The 25704-nt window shown below is 38.9% G+C and overlaps 1 protein-coding gene across 1 annotated transcript in view; it reads left to right on the top strand.

Moving 5' to 3' along the window:
• The window catches only part of ANO4 (anoctamin 4), a 114278-nt gene that overhangs the window by 32656 nt on the left and 55918 nt on the right, over positions 1–25704 (top strand). Inside the window, exons 5-8 of the mRNA XM_062575580.1 lie at positions 13706–13806; positions 14067–14168; positions 16858–16902; positions 22272–22403. Of these exons, the coding sequence (XP_062431564.1) occupies positions 13706–13806; positions 14067–14168; positions 16858–16902; positions 22272–22403 (380 nt within the window). The remainder of the gene's footprint in view (positions 1–13705; positions 13807–14066; positions 14169–16857; positions 16903–22271; positions 22404–25704) is intronic.

A 25704-nucleotide genomic window follows, 5' to 3' on the forward strand; every position in this document is an offset into this window, starting at 1 on the left:
ATTATTACAAATTACATCATTACGACTCTGAAGTGATACCCCAGACTGTGACTGCTGCCTTCTTTTCGTGGACACACTGAGCTAAAGAAATTGATGTTTCTTTGCAGCAATACACTATGATGGGATACTGGTAGAACAGCCAGGCTGCAAAAGCTAATCTGTGTTAGCAGTAGATTTGGGTGTAAACTAGCAAATTTTCTGGAAAATCCTTCTGTGAAAAGTAGTCATTAGTACAGGTTAGATTTGGCAACTAGTTTTAGTGGAGGAAAAAGGGAAACTCTTTTTCAAATTGTGAAAATTTTTCATTTAAATGGATTCAAAATCCAATATCTGACTTTGATTTTGAAATGCCCTGTTGGCTGAAAAGAAAGGCTTAGCTTTAAAAACAGAAAATAGAGAATGAAGAAATGTTTTAAAGTGATTATATAATCCAGAAATACAGTAAAACGTGATAATTTGTGCAGACTGCAATATCTAAGTTTAAATAAAATTGAAAATTTTCCTGTATTTGCCTAGATTTTTAGACATCTGGTTAAATTTATTTCATTTTCATAATCTATTCAGTTTGACTTTGAAAAAATATGCATTTCTCTCCTAAATGTGGTCACAGTTGATCACTGAATTGTTCATGTATGACTAACTCTACCTAGCTGGCAAAGGTCTTTATTTGCTGATTCTGTTGTTAATTTATTTCATAGTTTATTTATCACCTGTAAGACATTAAGGATATTTTCCATCAGATAAAAGAAAATCAGATTTCCTAAGAGTTCCTAAACCCCTGATTACAACCCAGAAATGAACCAATGATTCTGGTTCATAGCACAGGCATGTTATTTCCTGTGACTACAGGAAAGTAAAATTAGATCAATAATCTGGGACACAGTGTCAGGACTACAGTTCAGTTCAGACCTCTTCAGGATATAAATGGAAGTGAATAGGCTACTTGCACGTCATTTCTTGTCCCATGTTCGGAGATTATCACAGTTAGATCCTGAAAATTTCTGATAGGAACTTGGATATGTTTCAAGTTTTCTTCGATACCTAGAACTTGTATTTACTAAAAAATGCATATGCACCTTTCTGAAGGCCTGACAAATACTCTGCCTGACTATATCAGTAAAACCCTGGAGCACTGGCAACAAGCTATCACCAATATCCAAAAGCACTGTGTCGCTCCTGAGCACTCAGCTTCTTATCAATGGTCCTGTTCTGTAAGGAATTAAGTGTATGTATGTCTTTAACAAAGGGAAGATCTGTTTCTAATGCCATTAACCACTTAATTTTAAACCTGAAGCCTAAAACTGAAGCTCTCAGAAATTCACTTTAAATTTATGTAAATATGTAATAATAATGTATTTTATGGTAAGTATTACTTACTAATCCTATTCAAAATAACCCCAAATTTCCTCTGAAGGAAACTGGAAAGGTTTGGAGAAACTTGTGGTTTAAATATCATTTCCATCTTGATCTTCTTTGATTCGTACAGCCCAACTCCTGGGAATCCAGACTGGTGTCAGATGGGGTGCGCAGCCCCATTTTACTGGTAGCTGTTGCCTTTGGGAAGATACTCTGCCTTGTTCCTGTCAGATTGACCTGAGCTTACTGGAAACACCAAAGAAACCTAAAATGCAAACAAGTCTTTTTTGACAAAGCAAAAGTTTGGAACTAAAGAAAGATATGCAGAAAACTGCATTTTAGCTCATACTTAACATTTGAAGCTCTTCCTCCCTGAGTCTCTGCCTCAGCCACGTGGATGGACGTAAGGAGGGGTTGTCTGTCTTGCTTCCCCCCTCGGTGCTCCCAAGACTGGCTTGTCCTGTGGAGCATTTTAACATTGTGTCTTTATCTTTTCTTTTTTCCCCATGGTTGAATCTCCCATGTGCTTTCGAACGTCTCCACCTCTCTCTTCTAGACCCTGACCCATGGCAGCAATACCAGGGATTTATGTCAAATGTACTGGTGATGTTGCAGTTCCTAGCTCTATTCGTTATTGTTCTGACTCCCTCTCCTCCTTCTAGGGAATTTTGTTTGAGTTTCCCATGCCAGCGCAATCCCTAATTGTTAACTCAGTCCTAACAGCATTTTTGGGCTTCATGGCTTCCTGCCATGGTTATTCCCATGGGGTAATATGCTGTGCACAAAGCCACTTTTTTGAATCAGAGACTTTTAAAAGGAAGCAACACCCTTAGTTGCTTTCTGAAGTGCTGTTTTCTTTCTCTAGCTCTTGGTTCATGCTGCGCTTGCTTTCCCTAGCACACTGTTTCAAGATGAAATCCACTGTTCCCAGGCTCTTGTGTTATCACATCTTCCAGTGCAGAGTGAAGGGGAGCAGTGCCAAATGAAAGAGAAATGATCTTATATTGATTTGCATTTATTCTACTCTCTTGTAAATCATAGCAGAGGGGGTGGACGGGGCCCTCAAGAGGCCAGGAGTCCCTCCCACAGCTCCAAGGGCCAAACACACTCAAACCGTTTCTGCCATTTGTTTGTCCAACTTTTTCCTAAAAACTAGAAGCCTCCCCTGCCAAACCGCTCTTGTCTTTCAATACTGTTCAGCTAGATTTGTTTTTTGCTGTATCTATCTGACCTAAATCGCCTTTGCAACAGTTTAATCCCGTTATTTCTTGTTGGATTCAGAGGGGAAAAGGAGAGCAGTTCATTCCCTTCTTATTCACAACTACCTGTTATATAGTTTAGGAATGTTATTGCATGTCTGCTTAGCATTTTCTTCTGTATTTTCAGTCGCCCCATTTCTTTCCATTTTTTTTCTCTAGATTAAGTTTCCCAGGCCTCTCTGATCATTCACGTTGTCCTCTTCTGATCCTTCTTTTATTGGTCCATATCTTCTCACTCACTACCACTGCTGAATAGCTGTATGCAGTACAGGAACAGGGAAATTTAGACCCTGTATGTTTGAATATGTCTGATTTTTTTTCCCTCCTCACCTACAGTCTCTGTGATTACCTCTACAGCTCACTTCTCTTCTGGATCTTGAGAGTGCTGTCTGGCGTATTCATCTTTTCTGCATTTTACGCCTTACAGCCTCTTCACTCTCTGTGCCTTCAATGTTAGGATAATGTCTCTGCGATACCCGAGGAGTCACATGAGATGAGCCATTTGCCTAAGCATAGAGCATGGTGGCATCTTCCTTGTTCCTCCGTATATACTGAAAAAGTTCATATGCTGAGGAAAGTTAGAAAAGTTTAGGTGCTGGATGGCATTTCCAGTGTTAGACTTTCTATTTTTCTATTTCAGTTTTGCTGCCATTGTGCTTTCCAGACATCTACAGTGGTGGTGGCTGCTCAGTTGCTCTCCAGCACTCTGTCCTTGTTAGTGTTCTGATATTTTCGTGTTAACCTTCCATGTTTTAAAGAATAAGTGTCATCCGGGCTGGAGGGCCCTTCACTTAATGCTGTCAAAACCAGCAGTTTTTTAAAAATTTTTTGTTTGTTGTCGTTTTGTCTTTGAACACCATTCTGACAAATCAAGAATTCCCTCATTCTTCTTCCCTCAGTAATTTGTGTAATTTTATGTATATTTATTTTATACAATATTCTTACAGCTCAATGGGGTAAGATGACTTCCTTTCACTTCCTTGATCTAATTCGAAAAATATAAATATCTGTAATTTTTTTATGCTCCATATTGTTCGAAATACCTCCACTGTACCTCTACTGGAGGTATGGCACAGTCAGAAAGTGGTGGACAGGACTACTGCCTTCCCTGGTTGTGTGTGGGAGCCCAGGGAGAGAAAAGTGACATTGACTGGGGCCTGGAGACAACCAAAAGAGAGAGATGGGTTTCTGCAGGATGAAACCCATGTCTTGGTGGGGGATGTTTGTCAGTTGTGTGTATGCATGAAAGAGAAAGGTGGGTTTGTAGCTGCTTCAAAACCTTTTGCTGCAGAAGTCAGTTATTTTCTAAATTTTATTGCCCCTCTGGAAAGCAGTACAATTGCAGATGGTGGGTCAGTGTGATTATTTTAGGAAGGAAGTCCAGCAGTTATGTGTGTGACTGCAATGAGAGCAATCCAGTTGCACATCTTTCAGTTCCTAGAGGTGAGAATGGAGATAGGAATGTGTCATACAACTTCTAATGTCATTGCTTTCCTACTTGATTCACTAGGATGTTCTGATATTTGAAAGAGATCACCGCTGAGGGTGTATGTGTTTGTACAGCAGAAGTAAATGTAGTGGCTGTATAAAGTTGCATCAAATAGTGAAAAGCACAGCCTTTCTGCACTACATTTCTTGGGCCTGCAAGGTGTCATTTTTTAGAGATCTGTCAGACATTGCAGCCTGCAGTTTATAAACAATTTTAGTTCCCCAAATGGTGATTTGTTAAGAAAGTGTTCTGCAGTTTGGATATTTTTTCATTGTCTAGTGCTGTAACACTAACGGAATTTTCCATCTTTTCCAATATTTACTGACCCTGAAGTGTTTAGTTATTAAATACCTTCCTTTCAACAAAATGATAAATTTCTAAGTTATAGAGCCCTTGATGTCCGGACCATATTGATTTTCTTCAGAGATCATCTAATAGAATTAAAATTTTCTTGTCAGATCTTTGCCATAGAAGAAAAAAGTCTAGTGGCATTTACAAAGTATACAAAAACTGAGATTATTAAATGAAGTGAAATTTTACCTTATTTTCTTTTCACTTTGTATTTGTATACTTCTGTCAAAGAGAACGAAACAGACCACTGTAAATTTACCAACCATGTTAGTTCCAGAGACAGGATAGGTGTTACATAAAAATTTAACTTTCACTCTGAAGTTTTACACCAAACGAAAGTATCAGAATACGATCATGGAGCTAAAAAACGTCGTCATGATTGCTGCTTGGACTTTGAAGCCTCCGCTGCGGTTCTCAGAGATGCAGCCCCACAGTCTCGCTCCTTAACTTTAAGGGCAAGGCAGCAATGTCTTGTTATTCCCTCGCGGAGGATTTCCTTTCTCACCAGTTCACATGTAAGGCTCATCGCTGGCAGGGTTTTGATGCCACAGTTAATAAGACTGTACCAGCTCCAATCCATACTCCGCTGATAAGATACGGGACTCGTCAGAGCACTTGGTCTAAATATTTAGAATTTAGAAATCAAACCCCGGAGAGCCAACTCTTCGGCTTTGTTTGGAAAAGTGGATCAGCGTTCAGATGTTTTCTGTATTTTAAAAGTGAAAGGCATAACTGTTTTTAAAGGTATATTAGATGAATATAGGTACTGATTTCAGATTTCTGTCACATTTACAGGCAAGGTATCTGACAAGTTCAAACAGCAGAAACACTGAGCTATAAAAATGGTTTTAGAAAGACAGGTAGTATTCCAGTATGGAAACTAGGCAAGATAAAGGATTCTAGAAACCTTTAGAGAGAATGTTTTTGTCATGCATAGATAAAAAAGATGCTCACATTTTCCTAAACTGAATAATCTATCTTTTGCTAGCAGAGGACTTCTTAATAAGATTGAACATTTTTTTCATCTCCAGAGAAAGATTTTTTTCTATTAAAGAAAGTTCTCCTTCATTGCAGTAGTTTCTGTGGTGCACGTGAATTTTATGTGGGGATTCTTTGCTAGTATATGCATCACTTGAGGCCTTAGTTTCACATGTCGTAGTGATCTTAAATTTCAATATTATTCAGCCAGATTTAGGATTTATTCCATCACTTTGCAGCATGTGCTATCAGATCAAAACTAGCATTACCTCATATTATGGCAATATTTGCCTTCAAGAAAAATAAAAGGCTTTTAAATGTTCTGTAACTCCTCTCATTAAGTCTTTCTGTAAAAGCTCTGAACTAGGAGAGCAAATCAGGTTTGTCCTCTTTCACATTTATCTGAACCGTTAAAATACTGGGTTCCATCTGGTGCTACTTTGTTTTTCTGTGTCATACGTGAGATGTTTTCATCCAGCACCTTATGTCGTTAGGCACAATGTCAGTGGCAGAAACTGGTTAATAGTGGAGCTACTGTTTAGATGTCTGCATTGTTAGTACATTATACCATGAAGGGATGCTGCTTTATTACAAAAAATCCAAAAGGGAATCCAAACTCCGAAGGAAGCTCCTAAATTGCCCTCGTCGCATATTGACCTTGTTTCATTCAAAGTACATCTAGTGAATTAAGAAAACTGTACAGAGATCCATTATTCCCCCTTCTTAGTTCAGAGATTTTATTACCTTTGGCTTAAGATTTTGCTTAAAAGACTTCAAGAAGTATATGTGTTTTCTTTTGTTGTTCTGATGAATTTTTTTAAGCATCAGATGATCTACTTATCTACATACGTCAAACTACCTTGAGCTTAGCTGAGCAGAGACAGCTGAAAAATCACATATCCCTTAAGTTATCAGGAATTTCCTGTCTGTGATAGAGCATAACATCTCTTCTTCATGATCAGCCTGAAATTGTAGCATGGTGAAGCCAGCCCATTAAGGTAGATTGGGCTTTTTCTCTTGTTTCCTGTATTTAATTTTTTTGTAAGAAGCCTGAGCACAGTTTGGGATTCGGAAAAAGGTAGATCTCCTCAGTTAATTTGAATTGTGAGCTGAGCCTCCAAGCCTATTCTCATTGTATTTCTCTTTGAAAAGCACTTTTCTTTCATGTAGTAATGGTATCATATCCAGCGAGACAGCTATTCAGGCATGTGCCTTTGCAGATTTTCAAGAGATCTTCTATAAAATTGTTATTTGCATCCTTTCAGCGTATCAGATCACTTTAGTACCTTTAGTAAGACCACAGAGCCTAAGAAGTTGCTCGGAAATTTGCTATGGCCATCTTATTAATGGAACATTTGAACTATTGGCATAATGAAAGAGAGGAAAGGGAAAATGGCTCACTGACGTCTCTGCTCAGAAATGAACCAGACAGAAAAGAATTTTACAGCAGAGTTGAATGGGATGAAATGAGCTATCAGGAAATGGCTCCTCAAAATCCTTCTAGCCTGAACAATCCTAGCAGTAAGATGGATAAAGCACTGAATTAAACTGAGGTTTGGGTCAGAGGAACAGGCGTTAGAACAGGCGGACTCTTAGAGTTCATGGTGAGATACAACCATACAACCGGCAATGATGTGAGTGACTGATGTTCTTCACAGATGTCTTTCCCCTTCATTTAACCAGGTCTTGTGTTTGCTGTGGTGCCTTTCCTTTGCCTGGCAGGATCAAATTTCAAACGATCAAATACAAATGAGTTAGCCAGTGGTTGGCTGCAGCGGGGGCCTGTGCACAGTCCAAGAGGCTGTTGTCAGACTGGTCTTTTGTAGCTTTGGCTTTGCCGCAGAGCAGAGGCAGACAGCAGTCCTGGAGCATGTGTGGTCTGCAGCATCAAGCGTAGTGCAGAGGCATCAGAGGTATTGCCACACAAACTAACTTTGCCATAAACACTTCTGCATCCATGTGGGATGTCAGTGATGACCTTTCTGGTCAGGGGAAGCTGTTGTGCCCAGAGAGGTTGTGGAGTCTTCATCCCTTTAGAGATACAGGACCCAATAATTCTCATTGTCCCTGCTTTGAGCATAGGTTTGGCGTAGATAACTTCCAGAGGTCCCTGCTAACCTCAACTGTTCCAGGACTCTATGATTCTTTGATAAGCAACTTATTTGGCTCTTCTAGGTTATTTATATGCAAAAGCTGTAATAAATCTGCCTGCACATTTTGTATGTTTGATTGTTAAATTTGTGAGATTAACTATTGGACAAAAAATAAATTGCCTTTCTCTGTGCCAAAGCAATGCTTCTGCAATAAGCCTTTAAAAGCAAATATGAATATTTAATAGACAATTCATTAAATGTAAGTATTTTCTACTTCAAAAGTGATTAATGAGACATAAATATGTTGTGGGAAAAAGCTTCTTTTATATTTTACACTTGGGATAAATCACAAAGGAATTTGCCTGAGAAAATGTAGTACAACTGTATTTTTCACTAAAAGGAAAAATATTATACTTAAGGGACCATTTTTTGGCTCATACCACAGTAAAAAAGAAAGATTTGATGATATCAACTATCATTGCATAAAATATTAACATTTTTAATCTGAAGTTGCAGCAAGTAGCTGATATCTCATCAAAAGAAGCTTAATGTCTGATAAAGTTTTTGTAAGAAGAAAAAAGCATCCTTTACTATCCTTCTACTTGGAGATTAGCTGGCCACTTTTTTACACCTGAAAATAATTCATTTCACATTTTTATTGTATCTTCCAGTCCAGATGAATTACATCTCATGTTTTTGTCACATGAAAAACATGTGATTAGATTTTTTTGATTGTCACTGAAATCGGTCCTAGCTGGGTTAAATCCATATTCCTTCAGTATTTACTGATAGGGTTACGGTGAAATGTTTTATGGTTACCCCACATCCAGATCAACTTCTTTTCTATTAAGATGGTCATGCTAGAGGTGTTTCTAATACTTTTTTTCTAGGAAGTGGGATCCCAATCAGAGGCTATTGTTTCCATGGTGGACATACTGTATCTAAGTTACCTTACTATGAAATCCCTGCTCTTAATTATAAGTGAATTCAGAAGACATAAAGTAGAATTAAAGGCATCTTTTCTCACATTACTTCTTAACTCAAAGGAGTTGTAGCTCTTTATTGCAGACTGTATACTCACTCTTGTGCAGTAAACTCAAGCAGGGAGATAATATTTGCATTTTGCTTTTACTCCGGTAAGCTACCCTCTTCTTTAAACTGTCCTCCCCCCCACCAAACACACACACACAGTTTTGTCTATGTGAAAGGATATTTGCAAACATTTCCCCCGGTGACTAACTCTATTCCCTTCCAGCGTTGAGATCCTGCCAAAAATTAAGGACTGTAACAGTGACACCTGCTCTGAGTTGGATTAGATCACACACTGCTGGAGCGCTGGCAGGAGCCAGCCCCCAGCCTGCGTTGCTCACTTCACTAGAGCTGAACCCTGCAAGTGCTGTGCAGAGTATGAATAAAGCTTGATCAAATTTTGTGATGAGGTTTTATATAAAAATTGTTTTAAATTGTGATCCTGTGACCTAATATCAAGTTATTCTGCATTTTGTATGTTAGTTATCCTCTTATGCTATAGTTATTTTTATTAACAGCTTCCTCTGTGTTGGTTAGGTTTTTTTTTTCTTTAATCACACTTTCATCCTATACAGTTTTTTCTCTGTAATTTCTTGTAAGTTGAAAGCTTTTTAAAATCTTGGTTGAAATGTGAGCAGTATATCTCCCTTGTTCACCAAATTTGTACTTTGAAAGAAAATACATATTTGAAGAGATTGGCACTGTTATTGGATTCCTGTGATCCGCAAGCATAGAGGCTAATGCCTGTAAGTATGCAATGTTTTCCCTGAAGCTGGACATATACTGAGAGCATCTAAGTGGTTATCCCAGTGGTAATGTATACACTTCTGAAAAGTATTGGCAGCCCATTACTGTTTGCCCAGTTCTATGGAATTACCTTTGTGAATTTGCATTTAGTTGTGCAGAGGGAGAATGGTTTTATCAAGTAAAATTTGCTGGGTTCGGGTTTACCACCTAATTCACTCCACACAACACCTTAATCTGTGCCATTAGCCTAACAGAGTAATTTTCAGAAACAGTGAAACTTGTAGCAGTGACTGTTTACTACACCACACTGAGACCTGCCGTGGAACTCAATTATACGTAGAGAGAGTTGTTCCTGGAGGAAGGACTTTGATATTCTCTCCATTTATGGTTTTTCCCGCATGATGGTTTAACAAGTGTAAGCTATGTTTGTCAGTAATTATAGCCCTGTTCCTGTCTGGGTTTTAAGTTGCCTTGTTGGGTCTTGCTAGAGTAGGCAATTTGCCTTCCTGGTTGCTGGATCTGTTTCAAGATCTTTTTCTCTCGCTTCTGTTTTCTGAGGAAGGCTTTAAAAGGTGAGGAGAGGCCCTAGTTCTAAATATTTTTCTCTTAAAAGATGATAGGGAAAACATGCTGATGGTAAATCCTGATTTCTTTTTCTTTCACACCATTTCCCTATAGATATGCATACATAAATGAGAACATTGCTTTTTTGCAATTGCTTTTGTAGTAGCTTTAAGGCAAATAAACAATTACAACACTTGCTTGGAGACACTGTAGTTGTATCCTTCTTCAGGGTTATGTATTGTGCATCTCTTTTCTCTATCTTCTTTGCTTTTATACTCAAGAAATGGTTATATTAAGCTGAGCCCTATAATTGTTTTTCTCCCTTAAAATAACATGAAAACGTTGATAATAGACAAAAAAAATTCTTCACTGGAGGAGGAGACTGTTCAAGAGAATATTTGACAAAGGACACTAATCTCTAGCCTTGATTACAGAAGACAGACTGCAAATACAGCAAAATGTGGGCTTTCCAGAGATGTTCGATGTCAGCATAACTTTGCTTCCATTCAGACTAAGAGTGTTCAGAAAGAGCCGAATTAGGTCAATTGTGTGTGTGCGTGCGCGCGCGTGCGTGTGTGTGTATCTATATATATATACATTATATGGACTATAGAAAGACCTACTTGTGGTTATCAAATGTTAGTTTAATATTTTCAAGAATTAGATACTATGGTAGTTTCAAGACAGCAAGGAGAAAGAGGAGGTAGGAAAGAAGGGGAAAAAAATCAGAGCTTGTGAAAAATAGGTGACTGGCACAGAAGACTGAAACTCCTTGTATATTGACTATCTGTATCCCAGACTGTGATGATCTGAGTTCTACCATACAAATCTGATTTGAAGATCAGGGCTCAATTAAACTAAATGCACCTTACTAATGCTTTTTAATAAGAATTTAAAAATAACATTGCAGCAAGAAAAACATTGTTTTAAAAGGAATGCCTTCTTTCCACTGAATGTTTTGAATTTTCATGTCGAGAGACTTGCAGTTTTTCAATCAATGTTTCTGGTCTCTGAAGAAACATCCAGTTCTTCTATAGGAAATATTTCTTTCTCCAACTGATTTCAGTAAGCAGGCTGCTCAGAGCTGCTGCAGAATCTCTTGCTGTGGAGATATTCAGGACTCAACTGGGAAAGGCCCTGGGCACCCTGACCTCAGGTGGCCCAGGTGATCTCCAGAGGTCCCACCCAGCCTAACTTATTCTGTGATTTTAAAGAAGGCTTTTGTCACCCTGGGTTTGCACTGCTCCGAGGCCTAGCGAGAACAGTATTACTGACCAGAAGAAAATGTGTTTTGCTATACATATTCCTCCTCAAGGAATCAGTTTGAAATGGCCAGTGTATTTGAACGTTGGTAGCCGGGCAATCGTATTGTGATAACTTTGTAGGCACTGGTGTCCTGGATCAAATCCAACCATTATGTTTGCAAAGCGTTTTATTTCATTGTCTGTTCCTTTGCTTCCTCTGTTAGTTTTTATTTCTTCATCATCTAGACATCACTTTCTAGCAGATTGCTCGGGTCAATAAATATTCTTTTTATTTAAATTCCAAAGGGAAGTAATGTTACATTGATTTTTGTTTGTATGTTCAAATAATTTAAAATTGACTTTACTTCTGCAAAACATTTAAGGAGCCAAGCCTGAAAAGTCAATTACAAAAGAAGGATGCTTCGCTCCTCAAAGAAACCTTTAGAAGCCGAAGGATGCTGTTTCTAAATGCTAATCTAACAGAGAGTTTAGCAGATTCCATTCACTGGAGTATTTTTGTAACAAGGATGTAGTTCTTGATGCTGTTCTTTCAGGTATTTTGATTAACTGTTTTGTCCATAAATTAGGAGACTGTGAAATTTCGTTCAATTATTCCTTCATCTAGATTTGTTTTTCTTTTCTCTCTTGTTTCTTTCAGTGCTTCCTAGTGATTTCCTTTAAAAGCATTTAATAGGAGTAAACCCCAGAGAACTTGAATTCTGTATTCATAATTTAGCGTTATTATCTCTTTCTTCAGAAAATAACTGAACCTCCAAAATGTATTTTGTTTAGATTTTGTATTGGAAACACTGATAAGAGTACATTAGAAAATACTGAGGGAAAAAAAAGCTATATCTTACAACATCTGTATTTATGTTAACCAATTGGAATATTTCCTGATTTGTTTCCAAATAAATGTAACATATAAGAAATTCAATTCAGTGAAGATAGTTTTTCACTGTGAAATAGAATATGCATAAGTCATGTTACTGTCAAATTTATTATAAATTTATTATAAATTGTCAAATTTAGTAAGGTTCAAATTACAGTGTGCTGGAAAGTTCATAGAAGCTTGCTGCTAGACTTTCATCACTAAACTTAGGGATGATTTCTAATCAATTTCCTCCATTATTCAGATATTATTGGGGTGTCAGGACCACAGTGTCCTTCTGTATATAGAGGTGATTAGAAGTTTTTTGGTTTTGGTCTTTCTTTTTGTTTTTTTGGCAAAGCCACATGTGACAAAGTTGCAAGTCCATTGCTGACTTAACCTCAACTTTGAGGGAGTAGTTTGCAGGAAATTTTTTAGAGGTTAGTCTAAAAAATCTCTAGATTAGTTTTATTAAATTCTCATGGGAAAAGAAATGATAATTTACAAGCTGTACCTATAAAGAAAAGTATCATTAAGGGCCTGGTTTGGAAACTATAGAAGTCAGTGGAAAGACTGTGGTTGAATCGCAATCTGTTTTTATCTGGTTCATGTCTTTTGGGTGGATTTGTTGCTGTTGTGTTATCTCATGCTGAAATAGTTTGCAGAAAGTTGTCAGCAAAGGAACTGCAGAATTTTTTCTGAATTTTTTGATGCTAGGAAGTCACTTGTTTCATTATATTATGTTCTAAATCCATTTTTTCCTCCAACTCAATAGCAAATTTGGCTACAAATACTTCTCTGTGATGACAGTTCTTGAGGAGTCCAATATTCTTTTTGTTTTTTAAAAAAACTTCATAGTGACTATTTGCTTTCTTTGTTTTACCCTGTGCTAAGGAAAATCACATATATGTATCTTAACTGTTGGAGCTTTCATTCCTGTCATGCATCACAAACTGATAATAACGCTACTCTCAGCACATGAGCATGCAATAGCCGTTTCAGTAATTTCAACGGTTATCATAATACTGTAAGGAAGAGTCAAATTGACATCAAAAATGTAAATGTCTACCCATATAGTCCCCGTAGTGTCCAGGTAAGCGATACTATATTTAAGAACCCCCAATAAGCCGTATTAACTAAGAATTGATGCAGGTAGCATTGAATATAGTAGTTTCTAAAAGACAAGGAAATTATCCCTAAAGCCAACTTAGAGAGACCACATCGTGACATAAACTTTGCCGGGGTGCCAGATATGCCTCCATTGTATGATTCAGAAAGGGACTTCCTATGTCAGGCTGAGTGCAGAAAATCAAGTCGGTTGACAGAGTCATATCCAGACTCGCCATTCTGGCTTCAGCTAAGGTTCAGGACTGAGCTTTCAGACCAGGTTTACACACCAACCTCATTTTCACCCCCGACTTGGGTAACCCCTAATGGCATGGCAGCTCCCCTCCATGCTTTCCTTTCCATGCTACAGAAATACGTTTATTGGCCAGAAGGGAATCACAGCGTGGCTCTCACGCAAACTTATCCCCCTGAAGGAAAGCAGGTCAACAAAATACTGACAGAACTATGTCTGCTTGAAGAAGCAGCAGGAGGTGGGAGAGGTGATGAAAGGAAAGAAGAATAGATACTGACCATCTCCATGTTTTTTTTTTTTTTTTTTTCCTTTTTTTTTGCTTGAAAAATTAAACTCTGGTGGCTGTTTTGTTTTTGTGTTGCAGTCATCGCTAACAAACAGCGACATCATCTTCGTGAAGTTGCATGCCCCTTGGGAGGTCCTGGGCAAATACGCAGAACTAATGAATGTAAGAATGCCGTTCAGGTAGGTGTAGATGTATTTTGTCTTAACCTCCAAAGTCACACTTTACTGTAAAGATAATGTAAAAAAAAAAATCACGAAAATGCACACAGAAAGTCTCTTCTTTAAGATACCACACATCTTTAGAAAATATAAATGGAGCGCTGTAGATACTGCATTCATTGCTGTTTCTTGTTAATGCCTGCAATTTCATTACAATATCGGTATGAAATTAAGGTGAGCTGTAGCAGTGCAGCTGTTTTCATGGGGTATTCTATTCTTAGGCCCTTTAACCCCTTCAATGCTGGAGCCCCCTGCATACTTGTGCGCTGCTGTTTTTTAAATGGACATTTCATTGAAATCAATGGGAGGTCAAGAAGATCCAGGTACGTAAGGCAGCACAGAAGGTGCATGTCTGTTGGACGTATCTGGTATGTTCAGCACCTGTAAATTATCTGCTTGTGTAGTGTATAATTAGGGAAATATAGATTATAAATAAGTATCCCATCTAACACAAGAACAGAATTCGTATTATAAATGCTTTTGTCTGTGAAGCAAATACACAAACTGTATTAAATGCTACTGATGACCAAATTGATTTTATATCATCTTTCAGATTATTTTTATCATTTATTTAATATTACTTGCATGTTGAGTTACGATTTTTGTATGCAGAATATCAGTCTTACTCTAGTGGTTATCAGAACTGTTAAAATAACATGAAGACTTCCATCTGAACAGACCAAAACCACTGAACTGAGAGGTCTTGATTCTTCTTTCAATTAGCAGGGGTATTGATGCGTAACTCCATTGATTTTAATGGAATTACTCCTGAACAAGGAAAGGATCAGACCCAGAATATGCAACTACTGAGTTGGTGTCCATTGCAGGATTTCTACTGCTGTTTTCTTCTCATTTAAAGATGAAAAAAACCTCTTCTGTGAGACAAGCTGTGGTCTTATAGAACTTGCTAGGAAAATCGGATGTGAATAAAGGACAAAATTGCAGGCTTATTCTGTATGTATTTTGTTTTTTTCATTTTCACAGCAAAGCTTCAGCTGTTCTCTCTTGTGCTTTTAATGCTAAAGAGAAAAATGTAAAAGGTATTGCAAGTCATTGCCAGGTATTTATATTCTTTAGAAAAAAGTGCTCTAAAACGCAGAAGTGATTTATTGGGCCCAAACTGTAGTTCCTTTGACTTCCTGGGCATCTTATGGGATGAATTTGTCCCAGTGGAATGATAGGGTACCCTGCTTAAAATATGCAGCAGGAACTCAGATTTTAGTCTCTGTGATAACCTTGTTCTTTCCTGATCTGCTGTCCCCTTTTTGATATACATTTTTCATCAGATAGTAAGGTAGACACCATTCAAATTATATAGAAAGCCTTAAAAATACTAAGGGTTTCTTGACCTGCTTCATGACCACAGCTTCATTCTTTTCACATCCACAGAGGGGTATTATTTTAGAGGAAACCGTGGCAATTTATTGATGTCTATTGGACAGATTCTTCCTTAAATTTTACTTTAAGAGTAATAATATTGTTTACCATTTAAAAACTTAGACCCCATTTTACAAAATGTTCGCTCTTTTAGGCTGCCTGTTTTCAGGTGCCCTTGTCTGACCCCTTGCTTTTGGGGCTGCTGATTGCTTACAGCTCTCAATACTTTCAGTTGGAGCTGTTTGAGGTCCAAATAACAGTGAAAAAAAATCTGTGCTGTTTCAAAGTAGGGTTCCCAAAACAGTGAATACCTGTGAATATTTGAAGCAGGATAAAGACAAGGACAGCATCCTCAGAAATGCTTAGCTTTGACCTTCCTCTGCTCCTACTAAATGGAGCAAGATAAATAACATTACTTTGTGGACGAGCTGGCCAAAGGAGACTTTGGCCAACATGGAATTCTTTGGAAAATTTCACTTCAACAGCACAATACGGACACTAAGAACTGTCAAAATATCATATGTTATTTAAATTTTAAGTTAAATTTTTTTCTGTAGTTTAAAGCATCAGTGCTGTCATGTTTTAGAAAGTTCCCTATTATGATTGCTTCCAATGCAGTAACAGCATTCCTACAGTATAATAAATATACACAAATATTCAGAATGAGATGTGTAGTGTGAACCCTTCATTTTCCAGAAGTGGTATAGATCAGCATTCAGAATACATAGAAAACCACCTTGATTTAACAACAGCCTCCAGTGGATGACAAAGTCAAACCCCAGAACAGGAAACTGGAGATTTGTCAGGCACCCAAATTTTGCAGTGGAGTCCCAAACCCCCACATAGCTGCCCTTAGATTTTCTTAACTCACTACAGGAAGTCTCCAGACTCTGGGTCAGACCCTGGCAGTTGTGGTGGCAGAGGGGGACAGGAGATGGACACAGTGCTCTGGACCCATGCGGGGCGGTTAGGGAGATGCTCCCGCTGCCCTGGGCGACGTGAGCCCTGCGGGGCCCTTTGGGGAGCAAGCAGCAGCACGTGGTCAGCATGCATCTGCTCACACACCCTTGTCCACTCAGTGATTCCCCACGTGCGCTCCGTCCCACACAGCTTATTGCGCTCACCCTGGGGTGGGTGCCGAGCACGTTTGCATTTGCTTGGGCAGGTCACATTTTCATCTGTTTCCAGGGATGTTTCCCCGGAGCGAACATTGGTCCCGGGTTGTACTGCGTGCGTTATGGCACACTGCAGCATCGACCGCCCCTTTCCCCTTGTGTTTTACCAAGCGCAGCTTTCATAATTCACTAGTGGATGTGCAATACACAATTTTTCCATAGCTGCATCCTATCCCATAAAATTCCTGCAACAGTTTAGGGACTTCGAAATAGAAACGTCTTTGGGTCCCTATCTTCCAAGTAGTAGAAAAAGAGAAGACACTGGGAAAACCTCGCTGCAGTTCAAACACCCCCCGAATTTGTGTGGCTCCCTGTGACAGTTCTGTTAATCTCTCTTTTAGTCTCTTCCTCCACCTCTTACAGGCTTCTATCTTCAATCTCCTTTCCTTCCTTGCTAGTTCATACTGTAACTGACGATGGGTTTTCTTCTCGACTGGCTTCATTTTTGCTGTTCTTCCAGGAGAAAAATCTATTACCTGCACCGCCGCTACAAGTTCATGAATAGGTGAGAACAATCCTTATTCCAGTTCGGCTTGCAGTAACTTGGATCCAATAACCAAAATAATGGCTAAGTTCAAGCTGGGAAGAAAAAATATTAGTGTGAAATGCTAGTTTATTAGCTATGTTTGGAGAAAGGGTGGAGGGAGTGATTGTACACCAGGGCATTTGCAAATGCAAATGTAGCAGTTGCATTTTCAAGGCATCTGCCATGTAAAAGAAACTTTTTTTAAAAAAAGAATAAGGAAATATTTTTTAAATTGCTGGAGACTTTTAAAGAAGATTAAGTGTATTCACTTATTCTCGGTGCAGCACAAACACTGTGCATCTTTCTTTTCATGTAGCTGATTGGGGATTTTTGGGGGGGTTAAAATACCACAGTTATAGCTTCTTTTTCATTTCCATGCACCTTGCTTACTAGTAATAGTGGTGCCATTATTTATTTATTGCTTCCTCTGTGGGGATGCTTAGTGCTTTGTTGGTAGATAGGAAAGCAATGAGCCAAACTCATTTCTGGTGTGATGCTATTGAAATCAACTTGAGAAATGAATATATTCAATAATCTTTGAAGTGCTTTTACTCCTTTATTAAATAACTTAAGGCTGTGTCTAATGACTGTTTTGTGCCTGACTTGATATGAGGAAAAACTTTTCAGTGTCCACAATTTGCTGGGTTTTTTGGTGGGAGGATACTTTGGCCATTTAAATGAAAGTGTCTCCAAAAAAACTTTAAAAAGGCATAACCTTGGCAAAGACCAGTTCGTATGTTGGCATGTGTTGGTATGTGTTGTTGCTGCCGTTTTCAAAAGGGTCTAGCATCTGTTTTACTCCCCCACTCTGAGGTCAATGGTTAAAACTCCCATGAGTGTCTGTGAGAGAATTAGGCTTGAGAGATCTCCATTTTGGATTAAACAGCTGTATTACACCGCAGATAATGTCAGCAGATGGACATCGGTGGGAAAAGAAATTATTTATTTCACTCTACTGCATCAGCATGTTAAAAGCATTTTGTGTATTAAATCCCATCATACTCTGCTGACTTGAGAGTACCAGCATTGCTCTAAGGTTATGGCGTTTGCTTCTTGACATCAGTAAGCACCAACGAGCTCACTGTGGAGCTGAGACATTTTGCCTAGTTGGCGGATGTTATAGGCACACACAGTTCTTCTAAAGTCTGTGGTGTTCCCCAACTTGCCATCCTCACCTTCCACTAAACATTGTAGCACCTGTTAACTTTGGAATTTGTCTTGCATTTAGTTAAGACAGTTATTTTACTAAAGCAATAGATTAAATGGAATGAGTAAGTGAAGATTTGTACGTGGTGAAATTTTGCTTTTACATTCATTTTCTCGTGAGTCAGGATGCAATTTGAAGTCAATATGGGAAGAGGTACGATCTTTTTATGATATTGTAGTTCCTGAATGATGACAATACTTGTCTAAATCCATTTTTCTTATTCAGCCCTATAAATAGCTACTTGAGGTGAAAAAGCTAAAACTAAATACCCTATTGGGGGAAAAAATAACATATTCAGCTTTATTTTCGTTTATGTAGAAATCAAATATACAGCTTCGGTAAAGGCTCAACTTCCTCTACTGCTAGTTCAGTGAAGATTCATAATAATTGAAGCTTTGGACTATTTTTTGAAATAAGCCAAAAAATATATAAAATTATGTTTTGGACAAAATTTATTTCATAAAAGCCTTTTTATAGGGCAACGTCTACATCACTTGCAGTATGTCAACCTGACTGGAATTTTGTCTCAGAGAATATCTAGTGATCCCAGACGTTCAAGTAACAAAACTCCCCTAATATATTCTAGAGAAAAGTAACGGTGTCAGGTACTTATACAATACCTAGAACTGCAGTTAAAAATGTGGCAAGAAATGAAATTAAGACAATATTTAGCACCACACAATCTGTAAAGCTTAGCCAGAAACAAAAATCAATCTCATTTGAAAACAAATCCTTTTATTTTCCCAAGCTGCTCTTTCCTTCAGGAAAATTATTCTTCCCCTAGCCTGTTTTCTAGCGAGGAAAATGTTTGTCTGAGGTTATTTGAGAAGCCCTGTGTGTGAGTTAAACACGAAAGGTGTTTTTAGAAGGAGGAGGGACATTTCTGGACACTCAGAGGCAAGGCAGGGATCGAATCGGAAGGCTCTTTGAGATGTTCAGCAAATTAAGACAATGATTTCTTGGAGCAGAAAGGCTTCAAGTCTTTGTAAAGAGGGAATTTAAGATGGAGATTTTTGTCCATGCTCCCACTCCCCTCTTGCACTGCAGCTCACACTACAGTGCCTGCATAGCTCCATGGTTTCTGGGGGTTTTGTGCAGGTTGCTCTGCTTTCCAGACGCTGTTCTCTGATTCAGCTGAGTAGATGAGCACGTGCCAGGGAGCAGCAAGGGCAGGTGCTGCTCCGTAAGAGAAAGCTGGGGGCCAGCCTGGTGGGCAGGACAGGGCTCTCACCACCCAGAGTGCAGGACCCAAGTGGAGCGAGCGGAGCAGGTGACAAGGGTCAGCCAAGAGTCCAGGTTGCCAGACAGATCCATAGTGACAAGGCAGGTCTAAGGCCAGGATGAACGTCACAGTCAAGTGCGTAGGGATCGGGATCACAGGCAGGGAGGCACAACACCAGGTGCGGGTGCACCTACTGCAGAGACCCAGGGTGAGAGCCAGGACTTAAATGCAGCTCCAGAGCAAAGGGGGCAAGCCCCAGCCGAGACACCCTCTGCTCTTTCTTGAACAGCTCTTCCTCCACAGCAAGATGCACCATGAGATTAGATACCTACATTGTACTGGAGAGCTGGTCTTGAGCACAGGCAGCTGACATCCTAGGAAGTGAGGAAGGACACTCTGGACCCTAGCAGCATGGACTTAAACTCCATGCACTTCACTACAGTATAAGTGCAAATACCAGCTTAGAGCACATCTGCAGTTAGTACATGGGAATGCTGCAGTTTCACACCTTTGGAGCTCAGGCCGCGGCAGACAGACTGCCCTTTGCTGTGAGGAGTGCCAGCCCATAGAGAGGGACAACGCACTGATGCAGTTGCCGTCTGATCTGCGTGCTTGTCAGTGCCTGCTAGTTCAGGTCTGCATGGTCCAACTTGTCTCAGCAGTGAACGACCTTTTGGATTGGCTCAAAAAGCCATCTTTATGCAATTAATTAAGTTTTTCCCGGAGGAAAACATTTTTTACTGGGCTGGGTTTTCAGTGCCCATTAATTTTCCACATGGCATGTAGTGAGAGAAGCCAAGCTGTTATTTGTACTGCTAACATAGCATGGATTAGCCTTCAGGAAGCAGTAAAACACAGCAGACTTTTAATGCGGTGGGCCTGTGTTTATTAGTATCAGCATTTCAGCTTTTTTGAGAGAGAGATGCTCACGTGGAGTAAAATTTCTGCACTGCTGGTTGACGGCAGTGTTGAGGTGGCCTGGAGGCATCTTAAGAGTTTGATCATTTCTCTTTTCCAAGGAGAGAAGTGTATTGTTTCCTAGGGATGGCTTTGCAGTGTTGTAAGCTCTAGCCCTTGCAACCTTTGCAGACCTGTGTGCCAGCAAGGAAGGATCGGGCTCGCTGAGCCTGCCAAGCAATTGAACCTTGGGAGTGACGAGCCAGTCAAGTCTGGGGTTTGCTCAGTGTGAAGTCAACATGAATAATGCATTGTTCTTAAGCAGGCAAAAGTGCTCTGCATGTGTGCACGTGCTGCGATAAACCTGCAGCAGGCGTATCTCAAACGTGCACATTGACTTGCCAGATGAATGGCAAAAGGACTGCAAAGTAGCGGGTTTGTTAGCAGCTTAGCAAATCCCAATGATTTTAGTCAACAAACAAGCATGGAACAGCATATTTAGAAAATATCTGTGCCTGCTTCCTCTTCCCTTGCCCTTACCCGGAATACTAAGCTAGCAGAATATATAGAGCCTGGTGGCCTTTACAGAGGAAAAACTGGAGGCCAAGAAGAGAGAATCTCTGGAGATAAATCCTTTTTTCTTTTGTTGTTTCTATCAGTTCTACCAGACAGTCCCAGTGATGAATTTGCCTCCCTGCTTCCTTGTTATTCACAAAAAAGAAACACACAAACGGTACCAAAATGGGTAGGGCTAATTTGGTTCCAATTTTGGAATAAATGCCAGTGTTTAACAATTAGCATTAGTTTGCCTATCCAAGGTAAAAATACCCGAGGAGAGAAAGTTTAATATTCTGGGAATTTTGTTATATGTATTTGAAATTGAAATAAGTAATAATTTCATGTCATTTGCCCACTTTCTGTTGCTTGGGTGTGGATTGCGCTTCCTCAAAGTGATTGTATAGACCTTGCAAAATTTGTTGGAGCCATAGAGTTATTGGGTTGACTTTTAATAAAATAAAAGAAATAACTGTATTCCAAATCCTTGAACTTCATTCTGAACTGGACTTAAACTTCAAAGGATGTTGGTTGATGTCTTTTAGCTCCAGCAGTAGGAAGAGTCATCCAGAGATTGAAAGATGTGCATAGTCCATAATTTGTAGCCTATGATTTTTGCAGGTAGGGATTAACGATTAGGATTTGAGGGTGTTAGGCACCTTTGAGAGAGCAAGTCTCATGCATCGTATCTTTGTTTTATGTTTTCCATTATAGCATTTTAGTTTGGATCTGTTTCAGATTTTCTCCAGCCAGCTCTAATTCTTCCCTTTCCCTTAGTTTCTGTGTGCATCTTTGCACGAGTGCACTTGCAGTTAAGTCTGCCCTTGGTCCCCTGTTGACCTTAGTTTGCTTTCATCTTCTACACATAAGAATCAGTGCAGCTATTACCTGCTAACCTATACACTCAGTATTCAGGTTTCATGGAACTATTTCATGAAGTGTTGCAAGACAGTACAGTTGAAACAAGGGAATAAAGTAGTTTATTTTTGTAGCATCAGTAGTGAGGTAGGAATGCATGCAGACAGCAGTAAAGGGATGCAGCATGCTGCATTCAGCTGCCAAATCTGTCTGTGCTATTCTAATGTTTATACGTCCAAAGTGTAATGAGCCAATTAAGCCTGAGATTTAGAATATAACAACTGAAAAGCTGAGAAGTGAAAGTTTAGATAGTTGCCAAGAATTTACTGAGTTTTAATAAGATTTCTAGCACAATGTACCACCAGCATTGCTTTTCTATTAAGACAAAATAAAATGCTTCTCCATAAAAAGCTGGTTATTAGTAATCAAGTTGAGTGTGTGTAATTTGGTGTGACTCAAAAAATGTGCAAGATTTTTCTTTGTTATAGTTGCAAATATTAAGTGACTTAATTGGCTTACATATATTCTTTGTAGTTGCTCTGTGATGTAATGAAAAAAAGACATTTCTCACCGTCTATCTCAGCTGATCACACTTTTCGTGTATTGCAGGATCGAGAAACAAATAAGCAGGTTTCGAGGATGGTTGCCTAGAAAGCCAATGAAACTGGACAAGGAGACACTGCCAGACCTGGAGGAGAATGACTGCTACACTGCCCCATTCAGCCAACAGAGGATTCATCAGTGAGTGTTTTGGCATATCTTAATTACAAGATGAAAACTTTTCCTACTGAGTTTGCCTTCGAAAACAACCAATTGTTAGTTCAAGATTAGAGCTTTCGAGTTGCTTCTTTGCCACACAAAGGGAGAGGTAGAAAGTCCTGAGAAAACATAAGGTTTGTCTGCGTTTCTAATAGTTAAAGGTCCAGCTCAAAGGCAAAAGAAATCAATGGAAAATTTCCCTTCAATTCACTGGAATTTCAATTTCATCCCTAAAGTAGTCAAACTAGCTAATCCTCGGTCAGAATTGCTCTGTCTGTTAAAGAGGTGTGAAAACGGCATAGAAGTGAATATTATTGCTCTCATCAAAGTTATTCCCTCTTACATCGATGACTGAAATAAGCTGATACTCTGTGTCATTCCTAGTTGTGACTGTACAAGACCTCCAAAAAAGAAGGAAATGTTACTTTGTTTCTATTTCTCTGCCATTTACTTGTACAGAAGCAAAACTGCTTGCAAAATGCCAATGTCCACGCTTATCAGTTACACTTGTGCCACCATATGAGTGTTGCACCAACATCACTAGAGAAACCATTTGACTCCTGGAAGCAGTTATTAGCTTGCCGTGCACAAAACAGGCAAGAGTGCAGCTTGACTTTCAGATCCCATGTTGAATTTTCAGGGCCATCAGATTTTGGAGAGAAAAGGAGTCCTTTATGGGTAATTATAATTTTTGCAACGTTGGGAACAATCACTGATGACCCAAGCGGAAAATCGCGAAGAATAGACAGCCCTGACTAAGGTGCTAACGCTCATCTGATACAGAGTGAATTAGAGGCAGCTCGAAGACGGGCTGAGTCTGTTCAGGGAGAAGCCAGCTTTAGTTAATGGTCTTAAATGCTTCACTTTGAATGAACTGTTTTTCAGGGAGTGGATTTATTTACTGTGATAGGACTGTATAAACTGGACCTCCTCTGACAAAAATAGTGCCTTTCCAAATACAGCAAAAAACATGCACAAATCTCCGGGGAAATTTCAGTAGACGTCTGCTTCTAATGCCAGACAACAGTCGGAGTTACCTCTAGTAAGTGGCTGTGCCCTAAATAGACATCAAATTTGAACTACAGAGTCTTCTGACACTTGAACAAAAAGATGGGCCAGATATTGTGTCTTGCAAGAGGAAGAATATGTACAAATTAGTTCAGGAATAGATCAGCAATCATGAAAATGAAAAAAATGGGATGTCTGGATTGATACTTTTATTAGTAATTAGGATAATAATTAACTTACCTTAAACTCATTGCACACTGGAAAAGTTTTAAGGTGGCTGGAAGCAAAAAAATGACATATATGAACAAGAATGGGTTTTTTTTTATTCTTACTTCTGCCTTGCTCCCATTTGAGTTGGGAAGCCATGGGGTTTTTTTTGTTTGTTTTTTTTTTTTTTTTTTTGGTTTTTTTGGATTAAATACTGGTTTAGGTTCATTAACATTTCCATTGTTGTTTGGCACTTCCTTTCTATCACTGTACAGCTCAAAGCTGTGCTCCCCAGCAGGCCTGAAGTTTCCGTGTTCGGCTTCCTCTTTGGGCTCCCGTTCCTTTTGTTGGGGACAGATTTAAGGCTGGCCGAGTTGCTCTCTGTCCCCCAAAAAGGTGCTGCCTCTCGTAGGATTCCTGTATTCCCATCACGTTGCAGCCAGTCGCCTGTGTTTGTCATATTCTCCCCACTAGAGGCATTTTGAAATATAATGACTTTTTCAATATTCATCTGTTGAATTGCACACAAGTTTTTCAATTGTTCCGAGAATTTCAGGGCATGTTGGTAAGCAGAGAATGTCCCTAATGGCTTTTGTACATGTTTTTAATCTTTGGTTGTGGAGTGCAAGTACTGAATAATCGGAAATGCGGAGTAAAGAAAAATGATTCTAATAGTATTGGTTAGCAGTCAAGGAGGATATACTGTTAAGGTTCACTCTACAAATTGCTGCATGCTATAGCTGCTTCTTCCAGGATATCTGTAAAACATTCTGGTTTTCCTATGCCAGAACACAGGACAAGTATGGGTAGAAATGGAATTGTTTATCCCAAGACATTTCCATTTTAACTGTTGTAGTAAATCCAGTGACTGGCACCCTCATTCGTCTGGTGCAGCTGTGACATGTGAGGGTTTCATCAGTGAGAAAATGATTTCTCGTTCCTCTCTGACCACTGCTAAGTGTAGTAACCTCCACGACTGAGGACAGTCGCAGTACTCCTAAGTAGATAAACAGCGTGCATCCATGTTAGATTGAAGTTTAAGTTATCAATTGTCACTGATGCATTATGTAACTTTTTTTTTTTTTTTTTTTTTTTTTTTTTTGCTTTTTAACAAAAAGGAAGAAGTTACTAATTAAATATAAAATTAATATTTAAAAATCTGTCAGGTTCTTATATGGCAATGTGGGTTTTGAATTCCTTATTTCTTCCTTTCTTCTTAGCCTCAGTTGTTTTTAACTTCAGAAAAGAATGGGTAGTTTACACTTTTTAAGCTGGCCACAGTTTTCATATCCAGGTCTCCAGACATCCAAACAGATGATGTTTGAAATATAGACTGAGTACAGGCTTTGCTTCCAAGAGTTTCTTTTAAAAGCTTGGATGGGCAGATGGCTGACACTACTTACAGTGCAGAGGCTGAGGAGAAAAATAGTTAAGATCAAAACTAACAAGGCTTGATCCTGCTTTGTTTCTCTAGGAATCCATACATTTGAAGTAATGACGTATGGTGAGCATGTGCAATTTTAATAGACCATATTGATGACTTTTTCCATTCTTACGTTCTTGCTTTCCATTTAGAATGAAGGACCAGGTGTGGAGAAAGGCTAACTTTCAGGAAAAAATGTAAATTTGTGTTAAGAGACACAGCTGTCTCCTTCCCAAAACAGGCAAGAAAAACTGCAAGAATCATACCTGTAAGAGGTGCCTATATCTTCTGTAGCGTGGTTTAAGGTTTTATTTTAAGGGGATATGGCACACCATACAAGGTATATAATAAATTGTCATTACAAGAGAAGACCAGAATTCATATTATTTCCCAAGTAATAGGAAATCTCTTTCAGAAAAAGAATCTCTGTCTGGATGAGGCAAGTATTTTGCTAGAATTTTGTGGAATAAAAAAATGATAATTTTCAAGATAGACTTCTGAGTAGTATCTCTCCTCCACAGCCACTGTTTGGGAGATGCTTTATTTATGCCAAAGTATCTCTTCCAAAAATTATCATGTGTAGGAATGGACTGTGCACAATATCTGAGAGATATGACAGTAATTAGTTATTTTTCTACAACTTCT

The sequence above is a fragment of the Rhea pennata genome, chromosome 1 (assembly GCF_028389875.1).
Source record: "Rhea pennata isolate bPtePen1 chromosome 1, bPtePen1.pri, whole genome shotgun sequence".
NCBI lineage: Eukaryota > Metazoa > Chordata > Aves > Rheiformes > Rheidae > Rhea > Rhea pennata.